Here is a 13,411-nt window from a genome sequence, read left to right on the forward strand (position 1 = left end):
GCCATCGTCTACTACTTTCCCAGGCCATAGCAGAGCTGGATCGGAAGGGGTACCAGCCCTTCAGGCCAGGGCGTTAACCTGCTGCACCACAGCACCCTGTGAGGTTTGTTTTTTTGTTTGTTTGTTTGTTTTGTTTTGTTTTGTTTTGTTTTTTAATTCTTCATTCTATGGGAGAGGCACAGTGACAGAGAGGGAGAGAGAAAGGAAAAGAGATAGAGAAAAGGAGAGAGAAAGAGATCTTTCATCTGCTGTTCCACTTCTCAACTGGCCATCACATCCACAACTGGGCCAAGCCAAAGCTAGGAACTCCATCTGGGTCTCCTATGTGGGTGGTAGGGCCCAAGCACTTAGACCATCTTCCTGCTGCTTTCCCAGATGCATTAGCAGGGAGCTGGATTGGAAATGGAGCATTCAGGACTGGAATCAGTGCTCTGATATGGGATTCTGGCCTCCCAAGCTGCAGCTTAACCTGCTGTGCCACAACTCTGGTGCCATTTTGTTTGTTTATTTGTTTTTCTTAATCTGAGAGACGCACACACACACACAGTGCAAGAGTGAGCTCATCTGCTCATTCACTCCCCAAAGTCCGAAATATCTAGAACTAATGCAATCCAGGTCTCTTAGATGGCAGGGATCCAAGTACTAGAGCCATCACCCTGCCTCCTAGGGTCTGCATTATCGGGAAGCTGGAGTCAGAGTCAGAGTTGGGAATTGAACCCAGGTACTCCACTGCGGGACACAGATATCCTAATGCGTCTTTTTTTAAGATTTATTTATTTATTTGAAAGTCAAAGTTACACAAAGAGAGGAGAGACAGAGAGAGAGAGAGAGAGAGAGTTCTTCCATTCACTGGTTCACTCCCCAATTGGCCACAACTGCCGAAGCTGTGCCAATCTGAAGCCAGGAGCCAGGAGCTTCCTCTGGGTCTCCCATATGGTTTCAGGGGCCCAAGGACTTGGGCCATCTTCTACTGCTTTCCCAGGCCATAGCAGAGAGCTGGATGGGAAGTGGAGCAGCTGGGTCTCAAACTGGCACCCATATGGGATGCCAATGCTTCAGGCCAGGGTGTTTTTTTTTTTTTTTTTTTTGACAGGCAGAGTGGACAGTGAGAGAGAGAGAGAAAGGTCTTCCTTTTCCATTGGTTCACCCCCCAATGGCCTCTGCGGCCGATGCACCACGCTGATCCAAAGCCAGGAGCCACGTGCTTCCTCCTGGTCTCCCATATGGGTGCAGGGCCCAAGCACTTAGGCCATCCTCCATTGCACTCCTGGGCCACAGCAGAGAGCTGGCCTGGAAGAGGGGCAACTGGGACAGAATCTGGCACCTTGACTGGGACTAGAACCTTGTGTGCCGGCGCCGCAGGTGGAGGATTAGCCTATTGAGCCATGGTGCCAGCCAAGGCCAGGGTGCTAACCTGCTGCGCCACAATGCCAGCTCCACGTGTGTCTTATTGCTCAGCCAAACACCCACCACTAAGACCAATGTTTGTAACCATCATGGTAAATGGAAGAGAGCTGCCTGTACTCTGGTTATTATGTGAATGAAAACACTGCATTCATGTGACTGGCACTGTGGCATAGCTGGTAAAGCCACCACCTGTAGTGCCAACATCCCATATGGGTGCCAGTTCAAGACCTGGCTGCTCCACTTCTGGTCCAGTTCCCTGCTGTGTCCTGGGAAAGCAGGAGAAGATGGCCCAAGTCCTTGGGCCCCTACACCCATGGGAGACCTGGAAGAAGCTCCTGGCTCCAGGCTTCAGATCCTCTCAGCTCCCGCCATTGCAACCATTTGGGGAGTGAACCAGTGGATGGAAGACTCTTTCTTTCTCTCTCTCTTTCTTTCTTTCTTTCTTTCTTTCTTTCTCTCTCTCTCTCTCTCTCTCTCTCTCTCTGCCTCTCTGCCTCTCTGTAGCTCTGCCTTTCAAATAAATAAATAAATAAATAAATCTTTTAAAAAAACAAAAACAAGGGGCCAGTGCCGTGGCTCACTTGGTTAATCCTCTGCCTGTGGTGCTGGCATCCCATATGGGCGCTGGGTTCTAGTCCCGGTTGCTCCTCTTCCACTCCAGTTCTCTGCTGTGGTCCGGGTGGGCAGTGGAGGATGGGCCAAGTGCTTGGGCCCCTGCCCACATGGGAGACCAGGAGGAAGCACCTGGCACTGGATTCAGATTGGCACAGCACCAGCCGTAGTGGCCATTTGGGGGGTGAACCAATGGAAGGAAGACCTTTCTCTCTGTCTCTCTCTCACTGTCTAACTCTATCTGTCAAGAAAATTAAAACAAAAACAAAACACTGCATTCATTCACTTGATCATTACTTCTTTATTTCAAAAGGTTAAAATACATTTATTCATCATCTACTTTGTTCTAGGGTCTGAGCAAGAAACAGTTGCAATGGCAAGAAACTAGACATGAACATATCCCTCCAATGCTTTACTCTGTAGTGGAAATATGGACGTTAAACAAATGCCACCTAGAAATAATGTGGGAAGCTGGAGTTCGTACTAGTAGAGAATGTGATCATAGTGTAGGGCTTGGGACCCCAATCCAATCTGGAATCAAAGGAAGCTTCCCTAGGGGATCAGAAAAAGTTTAAAGTTTATTAATTTATTTGAAAGATAGATAGAGAGGCAGAGAGAACTTCTATCCACTAGTTAACTTCCCAAGTGCCTGCAACAGCCAGGGCTGGGCCAGGCTAAAGCTGGGAGCCAAGAACTCCAAATGAGTCTTCCACAGGTTTTTCAGGGACCCAAGTACTTGAGCCAACAACTGCTGCCTCCAAGGTTGTGCATTAACAGGAAGCTGAATTTGAAGCAGAGGTGGAACTGAACAAAGCACTCCAATATGGGATGCAAGCATTCCAAGCAGCATTTTAACCCTGTGAGCCTCACACTTACCCCTGAATAAAATGAAAAGTGAGGTCTCACGGAAGAGAAATTAATTTAACAGTGAGAGCGAGAGCAAGGGTGGTCCAGGCAGAGGTGGAAAGATATATAGACCAGTCCTCCGGATGCTCCCAGCCTGAAGAGAGGAGAACCCTGCAGAAGTGTACAGTGAGGAAGCACTGATGTCAGGCTGATGGATGAGCATGTGGACAATGGGAGAGAAAGGGCTGCGTGGGGAGAGATGGTATTCAAATCAAAGAAGGCAAAGTAGAATATGATTGATAAGACTAGAGAAATTTTGCAATTTTCCCAAGAGGCAAACAGTCAATCTTATGCATTTTGACACATGCCATTTTCTGGTATAGCCGAAGACAGCACTATGGACAGATTCAGAAGGAAGAAATTGCTATGACCTATTTTTTGAGTTCCTTGAAAACCGGACTTTGTCTACTTTGCTTGCTACATAATACCAAATGATTAAGCATCCAATGAGTGTGGTTTGAATAAATGGACAAATATCTTCTTTCCCTTCCACAGTCCAACCCAAGGTGGACAAGTTTCCTTAACCTCAACTTTGACCATAATACACTCTTGCTCAGAGAACATCAATGGAGCCCTTCCAAGTGAGATAGAGGATTGACCTCAGCCCCCTTGTTCTTCCCTACCAAATTCCAATGGAATAATCAGCAGATAACACAAGTAGCAAATATTAGCTGTGAGGCCATGAGTCAACCTCATGCCACCAGTCACTGAAGAGTTTCTGCACGATCCACAACAGGTGCCATCCACTGGATCAGGCAAAGGGGTTGAGTGTTCAGGACAACCCTTACTCCTGAGAAAGAGAGGAGCATGTCCAAGAAGCCAGCAGGTCCAAGGAGCCCCACGGATGTCTCTTACTTGAGCTCTTTCTCATCTCTCTCAACCAGGAACTCTGGAATCCCAGTGGGAACCTGAAGTTCACTCTGGTTACAAAAATCCATCCGTGCAGAGAGTCAGACAAGACAGAAAGAGGACTTTTCCTGGAGGTACCTTCCCAGCTGGCAGCCTCATAACCAGCTGTAGTTATAGTCACCACCACGCATGCTCTGACTCCCTCTCTACATCCCAGGAGCTCCAGGTCCCCAAGTGTACAATATACTGTAGCTTGTCATTGGCATTCTGATTGCTAGTGTTGCTTGTCTTTACCTTTTTAAAATATGAACCATTTCACTGAGTGAGTGATTTTGGCAGAGATGCAGGCCAAGTACTTTATATTTATTAAGTGTTTCCTGCAATGTAATCCCTAGGCTAGGTGCTGTAGATCATCTCCTAATCCTTGTAAGATCGCATCCTTGCGTGTTGGATCACAATGTTCCCTTTTCATTAACGAGGAGGTTTTCACAAGGTCCCAGGCCTTCAGAGTCGGAGAGTTGAGCCGCAGGTCACTCGGAGGCCCATACTTGCTCTGGTCCGTACTTGCACTGTCCCAAGAGTAAAGAGACGTTGTTGTTCTGAAGACGGGGGGGGGGGGGGGGGGGGGGGGGGCTTGACAGGAAAGCCTCCAGCAGTGAAGCAAGCATGGGTCATTGCATCCTCTTGGGGGAGCAAATTCAGTCAGGCCTATCTCATCTTCTTGTCAAATAATCACTCAAACAAGGCAGGCATTGGAGTCAGGCAAGTGGGACTCTCACCCCAGGAACAAAACACAAGGGAGCACAAACCACTTCAGTAATCCAGACAAATAACATTTAACACAACATTTAAAACAATCATGCCGGCGCCGCGGCTCAATAAGGCTAATCCTCTGCCTGCAGCACCAGCACACCGGGTTCTATTCCCGGTCGGGGCGCCGGATTCTATCCCAGTTGCCCCTCTTCCAGGCCAGCTCTCTGCTGTGGCCAGGGAGTGCAGTGGAGGATGGCCCAAGTGCTTGGGCCCTGCACCCACATGGGAGACCAGGAGAAGCACCTGGCTCCTGGCTTCGGATCAGCGCGGTGCGTTGGCCGCAGAGGCCATTGGAGGGTGAACCAATGGCAAAAGGAAGACCTTTCTCTCTGTCTCTCTCTCACTATCCACTCTGCCTGTCAAAAAAAAAAAAAAAAAAATCAGGTCAGCAAATTGTTTCTGTCTGCTCAGCCACCCATTTTTGTAAATACAGTTTTCCTAGGACTGGAATGATGCTGCAGCAAATAAGATCAGTTGTTCAAGGTCAGGGTCAGATCTTGTCTTTAAATTTTTGATACTTTGTTCATCACTTTTTTTTAAATTCTACCTCAAGCCCCAACCGGGACTAGAACTTGGTGTGCCGGCGCCGCAGGCAGAGGATTAGCCTATTGAGCTGTGGCGCCGGCCTCAGAAAGTTACTTTCTTCCATCTTGTCAATTCAGAAAATGCTTTTTAAAAATATTATGGCCAATATAGACAAAGTATGGTGCACATGCTCACATTTGGCAAGCAAAGGTGAAACTGGATACAGTCTTTCTGGAATTTACTTTTTGTTTCTGAACTACTTTATGCTATCTTTAATTTTTATGGAGAAAAATGTGCTGATTTTTTTCTTTGTGTGATTTTTTTCATTTCTAGAAGGTGCTTTGCTACCCTATAATTTTTTCCCACATTTTTTACAGTTTGTGGGTTTTTTACACTTAGCTCATTAATGCATCTTTGTCTAGTGTGTCTTTATTAATGAGTGTGCCAAAGGGAGATTTTTTTAGCAGCTTGCAAATACTTTGGAAAAATGAAAACACTATTAATTCTCTTTTTAAAAAATTATTTCCATCTACTTTTTTTTAAGATTTATTTTAAAGAGAGAGTTGCAGAGAAAGGTCTTCCATCCTCTGGCTCACTCCCCAAATGGCCACTGAGCCAATCCGAAGCCAGGAGCCAGGAGTTTCTTCTAGGTCTCCCATGTGAGTGCAGGAGCCCAAGGACTTGGGCCATCCTCTGCTGCTTTCCCAGGTGCATTAGCAGGGAGCTGGATTGGAAGTAGAACAGCTGGGACTTGAACTGGTGCCCATATGGGATGCCAGCACTGCAGGCTGGAGCTTTAACCCCCTGCACCACAGCACTGGCCACTATTCTCTTTTTAAAAGATTTATTTTATTTATTTGAAAAGCAGAGTGAGAGAGAGAGAGAGAGAGAGAGATCTTTCATCTGCTGGTTCACTCGCCAGATGGCCAGGGCTGGGCCAAGCTGAAGCCAGGAGCCAGGAACTCCATCCAGGTCTCCAATGTGGGTGGCAGGAGCACATCTTCCTCTGCCTCCCTAGGTGCGTTAGTTACAAGCTGGATCAGAAGCACAACAGATTGGATTCAAATCAGTGCCCATATGGGATACTGGCATCATATGCAGTGGAAAGTGAACCAGCAGATGGAAGATTCTCTCTCTCTAACTCTGCCTTTCAAATAAATAAAATAACTTAAAAAAATGCCAACAACACATGATTTTACTAGTGATAGTTTTATTTTTTAAAACAATTTTAATGTCTTCTTGCTTTCTGTTTTTTAAAAAAACTAATAATTTCAAAGCCAAGAATCTTTTTTTAATAGTTATTTATTTATTTTAAAGTCAGAGTTACACAGAGAGGGAAGAGGCAGAGAGAGAAAGAGAGAGAGAGAGAGGTCTTCCATCTGCTTGTTCACTCCCCAGATGGCCGCAATGGCAGGAGCTGCGCCGATCCAAAGACAGGAGACAGGAGCTTCCTCTGAGTCTCCATGTGGGCGCAGGGGCCCAAGGACTTGGCCCATCTTATACTGCTATCTCAGGCCATGGCAGAGAGCTGGATCGGAAGTGAAACAACTGGGTCTTGAACCGGCACTCATATGGGATGCCAGTGGTTCAGGTCAGGGTGTTAACTTGCTTGTGCCACAGCACCAGCCCCATACCAAAAATCTTGATGTGATACCCAATTCTTTTTTCTTCATTCACCACCTCCATTTCACCAGTATTCACATTTTTAAAAAATCTAGAAGGCCAGAATGATCATTTAAATTGTAAAATTCTGGGGTAGGCATTTGGCCTAGCAGTTTAAGATGCTTCTTGGGACACCTATATACCATAGTGGAGTGCCTTGCTTCAAAGTCCTGGTTCCACTCCTAATTCTATCTTCCTGCTTATGTACAAGCCGGATGTCAGTGGTAATGGCCCAAGTAGGTGGGTCTCTGCCCCCCACATGAGAGACCTATATCGAGGCTCTTGACTTTAGCTTGGCTCAGCTCTGGCTGTTGCAGGCATTTGGAAAGCAAACCAGCAGATGGGAGATCACTGTCTGTCTTTCTAGATAAATAAGCAAAATGTACTTCAGGGGTCGGTATTGTGGCTTAGCAGGTTGAGTCGCTGATTGTGACACCTGCATCCCATTTTGGAGCACGGCTTCAAGTCCTAGCTGCTCTGCTTCCGATCCAGCTCCCTGCTAATGTGCCAGGGAAAGCCTGGGGCCTGGCCCAGCCCCAGATGTTGCAGTTATTTGGGGACTGAACCAGCAGATGGAAGATCTGCCTCCCATTCTCAGCCACTCTCTGTTGTCTCTCTGCCTGACAAATAAATAAACACTCTTTTTGAAAACATGATTCAGATGATGCCACTCTCTCTTGTAATGCCCTTCATCAACTTGCCTGGTGGAGGAAGTGCACCCAGCTGACTGCTGTGTCACCTGGACATCGCCTGGATGCTCACAACATCGCAGCCTCACTGACTGCGGGTCCTCAGCCTGGGTTGTTCTCGTCTGTGCTCTCTGATCTTTGGCATCACTGCTTCAGAAAGGGATTCCCTGGCCACTCTCATTTGAGGGCCTCTCTTTCCAGCGGTTTCCTCTCAGACCCCCTTATTACTTCCTCCTAAGCAGTTATAGCTGTGAGAAGGGAGGGAACGTGTCTGTTTCTCCTCTCCCCTGCACTCCCAGCCCCACTGGGAGCTCAGTGTCCTAACAAATCCTGGGGTCCCGTCTGTTCTGAAATTGAATGCAGCAGGAAACATATCAAGAAGTTACTTTGACTTATTTCTCTGCAGGTGTAGTCTCACTGTGGAATTAAAGATCATTTTTATCTTAAAACTCCTTCTCTGGGGAATTCAGGTGAAAGATAAACTAGAAATGCCAAATCCGAAAAATAACCCCTCCACTGACTTCTGTTTTGTGTTTTGTATGTTTTTAGTTCCCCCCACAACAAGAGATGCAAGAAGGGAAAAGATAATTTTGCTTCCCTTTAGAAAAACAGCCAGAGGCTGGCACCACGGCTCAATAGGCTAATCCTCCGCCTGCGGCACCGGCACACCAGGTTCTAGTCCCAGTCGGGGCATCGGATTCTGTTCCGGTTGCTCCTCTTCCAGGCCAGCTCTCTGCTGTGGCCCGGGAGTGCAGTGGAGGATGGCCCAAGTGCTTGGGCCCTGCACCCGCATGGGAGACCAGGAGAAGCACCTGGCTTCAGATCAGCACGAGGTGCGCCAGCTGCGGCAGCCATTGGAGGGTGAACCAATGGCAAAGGAAGACCTTTCTCTCTGTCTCTCTCTCTCACTGTCCACTCTGCCTGTCAAAAAAAAAAAAGAAAAAAGAAAAAGAAAGAAAAACAGCCAGAAACTCATGCAAGAGCATTTTGTATCTGAGTCCAAGGTCCCCAAGCCAGAGAAATTCCAAGGCCCAGAACAACCTCTAAGTAGGTCTCTGTTTTCCCCCAATTTTCTCCATGCAAGGGAACTAGGCTGGATTGTCCAGAAAGGGAAGGAACAGAAAGACAGCTCAGTGATTTCTTTGCACTTATTTTTTTTGTCAGAGGGAGAGACAGAGAGAGAGAGAGAGAGAGAGAGAGAGAGAGAGAGGTAGGGAGAGGTAGAAAGAGAGAGAGAGAGAGAGAGAGAGAGAGAGAGAGACTGCACATTCACTGCTTCACTCTCCAAATATCTATAAGGACCCTGGGCCAGGCAAGGGGTCAAACTGGGAACAAGGAACTCAATCCAGGTCTCCCATGTGGGTGGTAGGAACCCCACTCCTCGAGTCATCACCACTGCCTCTCAGGGTTTGCATTAGTAGGAAGCAAGAGTCAACATCAGAGCTGGGTATCAAACCCAGACACTGCAAAATGGGATGCAGGCATCTTAACTTCCATCTTAACCTCAGGGCCAAATTCCTGCCTCTATTTTATTTTTAATGACAAACACCAATTTTATATGTTTATGGGGTACAATGTGATGTTTCCCTGCGTGTATTTTATGAAAATAAAATAGAATGTTTTATGAAAATTATCAAATCTGGCTAATTAGCCTATTTCTCACCCTAAATCTTTATCATTTCATTGTGGCAAGAACATTAAAAAATCCTCTCTTTCAGCTAATTTGAATACAAAACACTTTGCTGTTACCTGTAGTCACTACATTGTGTAATTGAACGACAGAACATACTCCTCCTTTCTAAGTGAAACCGCACCTGCTGACGTGTGTCTCCCTCTCCTGTGTCTGTTCCCCCTCTCAGCCTCTGGTGGCTGCCTGTCTACTCTCTGCTTCTGTATTGATTCACTTCTCAGCACTAACACCTGAAGCAGGATACCTTACAAAACAAAGAGGTTTCCTTGGGCCCACAGTTTGGGATGTACAAGGTCTAAGAGCCTCACCTAGCGGTGGCCTTCTTCCTGGCAGCATCCCAAGGAAGCAGAGGGTGTCTCACAGCCAGAGGTCAGGAGAGAGCGTGTCTCCCTCTGGCCTCTCTCCTTTTAGTAGAGACACCAGGATTCAAGCACAAGGTTTCCACCCTATTGACTTTGTCTAACCCTAACCACCTCCCCAAGGCCCCGCCTCTGAGCACCAGAGTCTGCTCCCACCCTCTTAATGCCTCACAAGGAAGGTTAAACTTCAACAAATGAAGCCCTAGGGGACATTGAAACCACCTCCAAACCACAGCAACTAGCATGAGCTGAGGTCACCAACACTGGCTTCCTCTCTCTCTTTTTTTTTTAACTTTTATTTAATGAATATAAATTTCCAGTGTACAGCTTATGGATTACAATGGCTTCCCCCTCCCATAATTTTTTCTTTTATATCTATTTATTTATTTATTTGAAAGTCAGAGTTACACACAGAGGGAAGGAGAGGCAGAGAGATCTTCCATCCACTGGTTCACACCCCCAGATGGCCGCAGCAGCTGAACTGTGTCAATCCAAAGCTAGGAGCCAGGAGCTAGGAGCTCCTTCTGGGTCTCCCACGCAGGTGCAGGAGCCCAAGGACTTGGGCCATCTTCCACTGCTTTCCCAGGCCATAGCAGAGAGCTGGATTGAAAGAGGAGCAGCCAGGACTTGAACTGGCATCCATACAGGCTGCCGGCACTGCAGTGGAGGCTTTACTTGCTGTGCCACAGCGCCAGCCCCCCTCTATTTCATTTTCATTTTTTTGTGACTCCAGGTGCAGGTTACTTTCACTAATAATGGTGCATCATCTTTATTTCCTTTGTTACCAAGCTCTAATTAGTGGCTGGATTTTTGGTCTATCATTCATTTTGATTGTATATCATCAGTGTTTTTTTAAATTTATAAAAATATCTTATTTTTGCCTTAACCACTAGTTAACATAAAAGTATCCTGACCTTCATCAAAGAAGGAGGTATCTTTCTCTGAAGGGAGGAGAGAACTTCCTCTTTGACTATGACCTTGTCTAAATATGATCAGAGTCGGCGAACTCAAAAGGCTTCCATAGCCTTGGCAACTCATGACAAGAGCCTAGGGAGATTACTGACGCCATAAACAAGAGTGTCATATTGTTAAGTCAACAACAGGAGTCACTGTGCACTTACTCCTCATGTAGGATCTCTGTCCTTCATGTGCTGTACATCATGATTTAATGCTATAAGTAGTACTCAAACAGTATTTTTCACTTTGTGTTTCTGTGTGGATGCAAACTGTTGAAATCTTTAATTAATATATGCTAAACTGATCTTCTGTATATAAAGATAATTGAAAATGAATCTTGATGTGAATGGGAGGGGAGAGGGAGCAAGAGAGGGGAGGGTTGCAGGTGGGAGGGAAGTTATGGGGGGGGGGAAGCCATTGTAATCCATAAGCTGTACTTTGGAAATTTATATTCATTAAATAAAAGTTAAAATAATAATAATAAAAAAGTATCCTGACCTTAAATTATTTCTTTATTCTATTTATTTAAAAGACAAAGACACCTCCCATCAGCTGGATAACCCACTGCGCCATGACACTCACCCGCCCAACCTCAACTTTTTTTTTTTTTTTTTTTTGACAGGCAGAGTGGACAGTGAGAGAGAGAGACAGAGAGAAAGGTCTTCCTTTGCCGTTGGTTCACTCTCCAATGGCCGCTGCGGCTGGCGCGCTGCGGCCAGTGCACTGCGCTGATCCAATGGCAGGAGCCAGGTGCTTCTCCTGGTCTCCCATGGGGTGCAGGGCCCAGGCACTTGGGCCATCCTCCACTGCACTCCCGGGCCACAGCAGAGAGCTGGCCTGGAAGAGGGGCAACCGGGACAGAATCCGGCGCCCCAACCGGGACTAGAACCCGGTGTGCCGGCGCCGCAAGGTGGAGGATTAGCCTGTTGAGCCACGGCGCTGGCCCCAACCTCAACTTTTAAAGACAAATTTGTTCTGTCCTTGATTTAATCCTTACATCACAAATCCATGTATGGCCAGCAAGTGTGTGAAAGAAAAGCCTTCAAATTATACAAATAGGCTGGCTTATTTTCCCTCAGAAAAATCAACTCTAGAATGTTTCACTACAACCCAGCCTGAGGTTAAGTGACTCCACTGAGGAGGCTCAGGAGAGGAACCCTCCTTCCCTTCCCACCCGCCATGATGGAACACCTGTTGCTAAGGATCAAGCCAGAGACATGGACTGGGTGCCTGAAGTTGACTTCCCAGTCTTCAGAACTCCAAGTCTGGCCTATGATAGAAACATCTTAATTTGTGTGACAGCGACAAAATGAACCACTTACTCCAAATCCCCTCTGCAAGACAGCTCAGGAAGACAGGCTAAGGAGCCGTGTCCCTCAAGGCTCAGGGCCCCACAACGCTGAGCACAGGTGCCCCAGGTCTCATTGCTTCCCACCTCCTGGGTTAGGCACAAGGACACCAATACTCTCACAGCCATGAACACCTGTCTGGTTTCATTCTTCCTTGCACATCTAGGTAAGATTGTTTTCTCCCTATATAAGTTTCCTATGTCCTTGGTCCCAGTCTACTAAAAACTATTAATACATTCAAATTAAAATATGAAACATTAACAGTAAAAATAATTACATGGGAGCCCAAAACCATAGCATGAGGCAGTCAACAGCTTATACCTCACCCCTACCCTCTTCCTGGCTCAGAAAGCCAGGTGCCCTAGAAAGCCACGCCAAGACTATGTGCTCATCCTGGTCTAACAGTCACATTTCAACAGCAACCCGAACCAATCCTGGGCTGTGCTCTCCAGAGGAAATGTAGTAGCATTTCTGTGCAAGACACCCCAGACCCAGGGAAGGTGGTGCTGTGCTGGGCACGTGGTTCCCTCCAGCAGCCGAGAAGTCTGGAGATTAATACTGAAAGCTGCACTTTGTCTGAATATCATCAAGGATTTGTTGCAGCTCCTCGTCTTCAAATCGCCCCTCCAGGCTTGGGATCAGGGCCTTCGCCTCCTCGGCTGTCTCTGGACAAAGGTTGGCTAAGCAGGCCAACTCAAACTTAGGACGCTTCTTCTGGAGCAGCAAGCTACGGACACTGGCAACGGTCTCTCTGTTTTTGAAATGATTGAAACAGGCTGTGTAGGTCAAAGTCTTCATGAAGACCTCTGCACTCTCGCTCTGCTGCTTGCGATGCTCCAGAAGCATATGCACCTCGGGATTTAGAAGTGTCTCAGCTGTTTCAAACTCTTTGGGAAAGATGAGCTGTGAAGCGTCCTCCTCGGCGTCGCCAGCCCGCGGATCAACGCCACCGGCCACCATAGCTGTCTCGCGCGCCGCCACCCATCAGTTTTGATCTTAGCCACTTCTTTTCAGATTTCACTTTGCTCTCCTTTTCCTAGCCCACAGTGATTTTTATCTACCTATTTAAGGAAACTCTGTTGTCAACAGCACATCCTTATTTCGAGTGCCACTTGTTTTGGAACATTATTGTATGTCTTGCAAATAATGCCTAGTGGGGGTGGGCATTTGTCCTAGTGGTTAAGATGCTGATCAAGGTGCCTGCTTCCCAAATCTAAGTACCTGGGTTTGATTTCTGGCTCTAGCTCCTGACTCCAACTTCCTGCTAATGGGGACCCTGAGAGGCAGTCATGATGGCTCAAGTAGTTGAGTTCCTGACACCCATGTGGGAGACCTGAATTGAGTTCCTGGCTCCTAGCTTCCACCCAGCCCAGCCCTAATCATTGTGGGCATTTGGGGAATGAACCAGTGGATGGGAGCATTCTTTTGATCTCACTCTCTCCCTTCTGCCCCAGGCAATCAATCAATCAATCAATAATAAAAATACTTCGACTTTAATAAGTAAATACAATTTGATGAATGACTCTTTTATATGAAGGAGAGTGAAGCAGTAAAAGAAAGTTGCAGCTGTAAAATAATCTGGGGCCATCATTG

At 46.8% G+C, this 13,411-nt stretch overlaps 1 protein-coding gene across 1 annotated transcript; it reads right to left on the reverse strand.

The window, feature by feature from the left end:
* Window positions 1-12,031: 12,031 nt before the first annotated feature.
* LOC133757139 (DNA-directed RNA polymerase II subunit RPB4-like) lies at window positions 12,032-12,793 on the reverse strand. Its single transcript, XM_062187747.1, has one exon. It carries the CDS (start codon window positions 12,776-12,778, stop codon window positions 12,371-12,373), a length of 408 nt encoding a protein of 135 aa, XP_062043731.1. The 5' UTR covers window positions 12,779-12,793; the 3' UTR covers window positions 12,032-12,370.
* Window positions 12,794-13,411: the final 618 nt, after the last annotated feature.

Source organism: Lepus europaeus, chromosome 3 (genome assembly GCF_033115175.1).
Source record: "Lepus europaeus isolate LE1 chromosome 3, mLepTim1.pri, whole genome shotgun sequence".
Classification (NCBI taxonomy): domain Eukaryota; kingdom Metazoa; phylum Chordata; class Mammalia; order Lagomorpha; family Leporidae; genus Lepus; species Lepus europaeus.

What these genes read in the sequence shown, in the direction of transcription:
- LOC133757139 (XM_062187747.1), bottom strand. Translation starts at nt 12,778, where the DNA reads ATGGTGGCCGGTGGCGTTGATCCGCGGGCTGGCGACGCCGAGGAGGAC.